Source organism: Miscanthus floridulus, chromosome 12, assembly GCF_019320115.1.
Source record: "Miscanthus floridulus cultivar M001 chromosome 12, ASM1932011v1, whole genome shotgun sequence".
In the NCBI taxonomy this organism is placed as follows: Eukaryota; Viridiplantae; Streptophyta; class Magnoliopsida; order Poales; family Poaceae; genus Miscanthus; species Miscanthus floridulus.
This window is the reverse complement of record NC_089591.1, coordinates 73,027,296-73,032,579: the sequence shown is the minus strand read 5'-3', so window position 1 is coordinate 73,032,579 and position 5,284 is coordinate 73,027,296. Positions and strand designations below refer to the sequence as shown.

Below are 5,284 nucleotides of genomic sequence, written 5' to 3'. Positions count from 1 at the left end.
AAGTTCGTTAACCATCTCCTCCCTCCTTTCCCTTCCTATCCCCTCTTCCCCCCTCCTCCGGTGTACCATGTGAGTTCGTCGTGTCTGTCCTTCTGTCGCCGCTCGTCGTACTAACTGTTGTCTGTCTCCTCCTCTGGCTACCTCCCTGGCCGCTTCTCCGGCACTGGGCTCCGTTGGCGCAGGTTAGGGTTAACCCTAACCCTAACCTTAGATCTGTGTTGTGTCTATCCATCTTTCACTCACTCACTGACTCACCCCTGTTCTTCTGTTCTGTCATCTGTTCTTCGTAGGTTGGTGGTGCCTGACGCCGCGTCTTCCTCCTCTAGAGGCGCCATGGCTAGGCCGCCAGCGCCAAAGCGCCAGCGTCCACCGTTGAGGGACGGTGTTGGAGCTGGAGGTCAGGGCCGGGGCCAGCCATCCAGCCCTTCATCGGCTGGGGTCACCATGCCGGTGGTGGCGGATGTCTATTCCCACCTAGCCGATGGCGAGCACCCCGAGCCCGAGGAGGAGCTGAAAATCGAGGACGACGACGACATCGGTGAGGATGCCCGCGGGCTGTTCGGCATCGATCTCGGTGATGGCACCCATCCGATTGATCTCGATGAAAATGAAGAAGTGGTTCAAACACTCGGTGAAAATCTGGTGAAAATGAGATGTTTTTTTTTGTTGTCGGGCTGTGGACCGGCACGGCACGGGGAAAATGGCCATACCCAACGGACGGCACGGCACGGTCAGATGGCCCACGGGCCGTGCCATGGGCCGTAGGCCAGGCACGACGGCCCGTCAGGCACGACGGCCCGTCGAGGCAAGACCCCCGTCGGGCCGGCACGGCCGGTTGGCCATCTATAGCTCTGACTGTTGGGCATATATTCTATAATAATAATAATAATAATAATAATATACTCCACCCCGTCCCAATCCCCACCGCCGGCAAAGCGATACAAAGAGCTAGGGCATGGCTGGCCGGCGTAACCGTAGCCGCCGCCGTCTCCGCGCTAAGCTAGATTCGGAGGCATCCGAATCCTCCTCTCCGCAGTCGTCCAAATCCTCATCTCCCCAATCGTCCGGTTCCTCCTCCCACGATCGCGCCGCCGAACGCAAAAAGCCTCTTCCGAATCGGCAGCAGCAGGTCACCGAGGAGAAGTCTGATCTGCGGAGGACGACACGAGATGCTCGGGCCGTGCGTCCGTTTCTTCTGGGTCTCATCCGCGGATACTACATCGACGCCATCTCCCGGCTGCCCGCCGCCGAGCTCCGGACCACCCTAGCGCGCGGCCTCCTTGTCGGTGGGCACTGCTACGGTCCACTCCACCCCGTCCACAACATCATCCTCAATTCCGTCTGGTACGCCGCCGCCTTCCCCTTCCGCGCCGACCCCATCGATGTCGACGTCGTCACCACCGAGGGCATAAGCCGCCTTGCCCACCGCTCTCTCGATGGGTTGGTTGCCTACCTCTGCCACCAATGCCCTGACCTTTCCCACGACGACGCCCTCTGGCACCTCGCCCTCTCCCTTGCCGCCCTCCATGGCGCCTCCGCCTCCGCACGCGGTGCTGTGCCGTTCGGCCGCACGGAATTGGAAGCCGTTCCATTCCAGGTCGCTGCGCAGGCTGCGCGGCACCCAAAACCTTCCGCCCTTACGCGCTTCGTCACCTCGGTGCTGCCACCTCTGGAGCGCGATGTGCTCTCGCTGCTTGCTGGCAGGCGTAGGCTCTCCTCGCATGACATCCTGCGTCTCTCCGCCATGCTGCAGCCTCTCCCGCTGCCAGATGCACTGGCGCAGCAACCGTGTCCTCGAGAGCTGAGCATAAGAATTGGACGAATCATCGCCGAGAGGAGGAGGTGCTGTAGGATCGGGTACCAAATGTTTATTGGCATTGCAGATGCGGCACTGCACAAGTTTGCTCGTCAAACTGGGGCACGATACCGCCTTCATATTATCTATAGCCAAAGCATCGTGGAGGCTGGGGATTGGTGTGGCCTGGACCAATATGTTCACATCAATTTCATGGCCTGGCCAAAGGGTAAACAAACCCAAAGCCAGATTCCAGTTTGCTTCTTTGCTGAAGCTCATAATCCAGCAACCATAAACTGTTCTGAAGAAGAGATCACTTCCTGCTGCATGCTTGGATGCGCACAACCATCGTCAAGTCATGTTGGTATGCTTTTTTTAATCTCAGATCCTTTTTCACCATATACATTACTAAAAGTTGAGCGCCACCTGACCACCTAGGGCAACATATCATGCTTGCTTGCTTGTCTGCCTTGCAAATGCAATAGCAGGGCCACTCCTGTTATTAACGTTCCTATATGATTAGTAGATTGGGTGTTCCTTTACGACTGGCTAGCGGATTCTGGGTTAGGCTGCATGTTCTGTGCATAATATACCAGTTAAACCTGGTAACCAAGAAGCTTCTATTAGTTCCCTGTTTTTGTTGCATCTATTTATCTGTTCCTTGTTTGTTCCCAGTTTGATTAGTTCCACAAATAAGACTCATTGTTGGTTGGTACTTTCTCTGTTCCAAGTCAAACTTTTCTAACTTTGACCATGTTTTCACAAAATTATGTTATCATCTACGAGTTCAAATAAATGCACTGTCAAAGCATATTTATGGAGAATTCAATTAAACTGATTTGATGTTATAGATGTTGGTGCATTTTTCTATAAACTTGACCAAAGTATAATTTGGAATAGACGGAGTAGATGAAATCTTCTTATGAATCTTGCTTAATGCCAGAACAAACACAATGGTTCTGCAGAAAAAGAACCAATAACAGGTTCTGGCTGATTTATATGCAGCAGTGATTGCCTTGTATGTTGAGCAAAAGATTTTGGGATCTACACGGTATGCATTGGAATCTGTCTATTTTTAATGTAGAGTATTGCAACCTAGAGATGCATTTGTTTTGTACAACCTGATAGTACCATGTCCTGTTTGCAAAATTTATGATGTTTGATTATTGATGTGAAGTTCCTTTTTTCTTGGCGTATTTCAGTGGCAGATTCTGTCTCTAATCCTGCTTGTGGACAAACGCAGATAATTGTTATGCTTGTGCGAGGATCAAGAGAAAAGTTGATCATCCAAATGGCGAGGAGCACTTCGGAGGGCATCCGCACAAGACAGATGAAACTGAGGATGACCGTGATTGCCCAACCACCATTGACGTGGACTACAGGTTTTTCGATCCTGACAGAGACATTGACCTTGTGAAGTGGTATGCTGATAAGATAAATCGTGACGAAGCTATTGATGCCAAGCTGGGCTTGAAAAACAGGAGCACAAATGATGAAGATGTAGCCAAGGAAGATATTGAAGTTTATTGCAGGCGATATGACTGATGGATGGGTAAACGAAGATGAATGAGGGACCACCAGGAGTTTCCAAACTAAATAGCTCGTCTTGTATTATATTATTACTATAATATGTATTTCGACGTCGTGTTGTGTGCGGATTGCCTCCACCTGTTCGTCCAATTGAGTTTCCAATCCCAATGGAGGAACCATTCAGAGTCTAATTTGACACTTTGAGCTGGACTGGCATGAATCGAAACCAGAAATAATACTATTCTAGGTTCATTTATGAATTCTGTGTTGTATAAATTGTGTCTGAGGCGTGAGACCCTTTGGTCAGTCTGCGGGTGTATTATAAGAGAGAGGCTGAAAGGGGAACAGAAAAATATAGAACCTTAGCCGAGGGGAGCCTTCTCCAGCTAATCCTGGTTGCTACCGTCTTTTATACTGACTAGAAATTCCCGCGCGCCCTACCAGCCAGAGAAAAATGAGCCATAAGAAAACACAGTGATATTCATCTACTGTTCAATAACGGAAGGGTAACAGATGCAGCGCTGTGCCGGCCAGAGTAGCAGCAGTGAGCAGAGCTAAAATAAACAGAGAAGATCCATTCCTGATTCGAGTACATGGAGAGAAAGAAGAAAACACAATTCCTGATACATCACATATATGACCAAATTGAAGTAATGTACAGTTAGTGTAGCATATCACATGTTTTGACCAGAACTCATAAGAACTATATATTTAGCCAGTTGCTTGAATAATTAATACAAACATAGAGGCAACTGGTAGGCAATCAGTTAAAGTAGCCGTATGCTGCCGTTGGGGCACAAATTCTTCAGTCCAAACAAACTGCTAATGTTCTCCAATAGCATGAATTCTTTGTCTTTCCGGCTGCTATGGCCAATCTCCACGTAATTCAGGTATCTAGGATAATCAACAGGCTCATGGAAGCTGTAGCCTGCACAACAGTCACTCACAATTCAGTTTTCTATGTATCATTATATCCCTTAGATATAAATCTGTGTGTGACATTTAGTTATGTGAGCAGTGAAACTTAGAAATTGCAAACTGGATGTATTTTTTTAATGAAAAAATAAATTACTTCAGCATTCCCATAAGATCACCAAATGCTGAATCAGCTCTCTCAGATTCCATAGCAAGTTCAAGTTGTTTTTGGAACACTTTAGACCTATGATAAGATTGCTTTGTTGCTCTTATGGGCTTATGGTAGCAGATCCTGTCTCTAATCCTGCTTGTGCACAAATGCAACGACCGGAATCCTAGCCCTGATGGCCCGGGACCGCGGACCTTTGTCCAAAACCCCCAACAAACGCCGCTCCCGCCGCACTCCGACGGAGGCCAGGGCAAGGGCAAGGCCAAGCGCCGGGATCAGGACGAAGGCCCCTCCACGCAGAGGGGGAAAAAGAACAGAAAGAATCACCGCCACCGGCCAACTCCGTGTTGGTCGCCACGGCTGATCATGCGGGCACGTAGCCCCAGCAGGGCCCTTCCGGCCACTTTCATGAGCTCATGGAGAGCCCATACACCAACCATGACTACCCCGTAAAACACCTCTACAAGGACTGCCGGCTCCTCAAGCACCTTCTACGGCAGACCGGCAGCCTGAAGAAAGAAAAAGACAAGGAAGCAGCAACCAAGAAAGGAGGCGTAGCGGGCTAGGATCCGGACGACTGAAGGACGAAGTGATCCGACCGGACGCATACCGACCGTAGGACGACAACGACGCCCTTCTCTCTGAACGCCTGGAACAGCTATGTCGCTTTTTCCCTAAGCTTCAGTCTTACCATTTGTTTACTTAGTATATGCTCCTGTAAAAGCATCCCGACCCGAACACTTTTCGGCCCGGGGCGCTCGGGGGCTCCACTAGGATACACTGCTATCATTATGCTTAATGACTATCTCCCTGTTTTGTTTACATATGGTGGAATTCCTTCCTACCCAACCAACGGGATAGTTTGTTCCTTAGTT

At 49.8% G+C, this 5,284-nt stretch overlaps 1 protein-coding gene across 1 annotated transcript; it reads left to right on the top strand.

The window, feature by feature from the left end:
* The first annotated feature begins 920 nt into the window (after nucleotides 1-920).
* On the top strand, nucleotides 921-3,585 carry LOC136497436 (uncharacterized). Its single transcript, XM_066493232.1, has 2 exons — nucleotides 921-2,159; nucleotides 3,039-3,585. The coding sequence occupies exons 1-2, from the start codon at nucleotides 956-958 to the stop codon at nucleotides 3,338-3,340; spliced, it is 1,506 nt and encodes a 501-aa protein (XP_066349329.1). The 5' UTR covers nucleotides 921-955; the 3' UTR covers nucleotides 3,341-3,585.
* The last annotated feature ends 1,699 nt before the right edge of the window (nucleotides 3,586-5,284 follow it).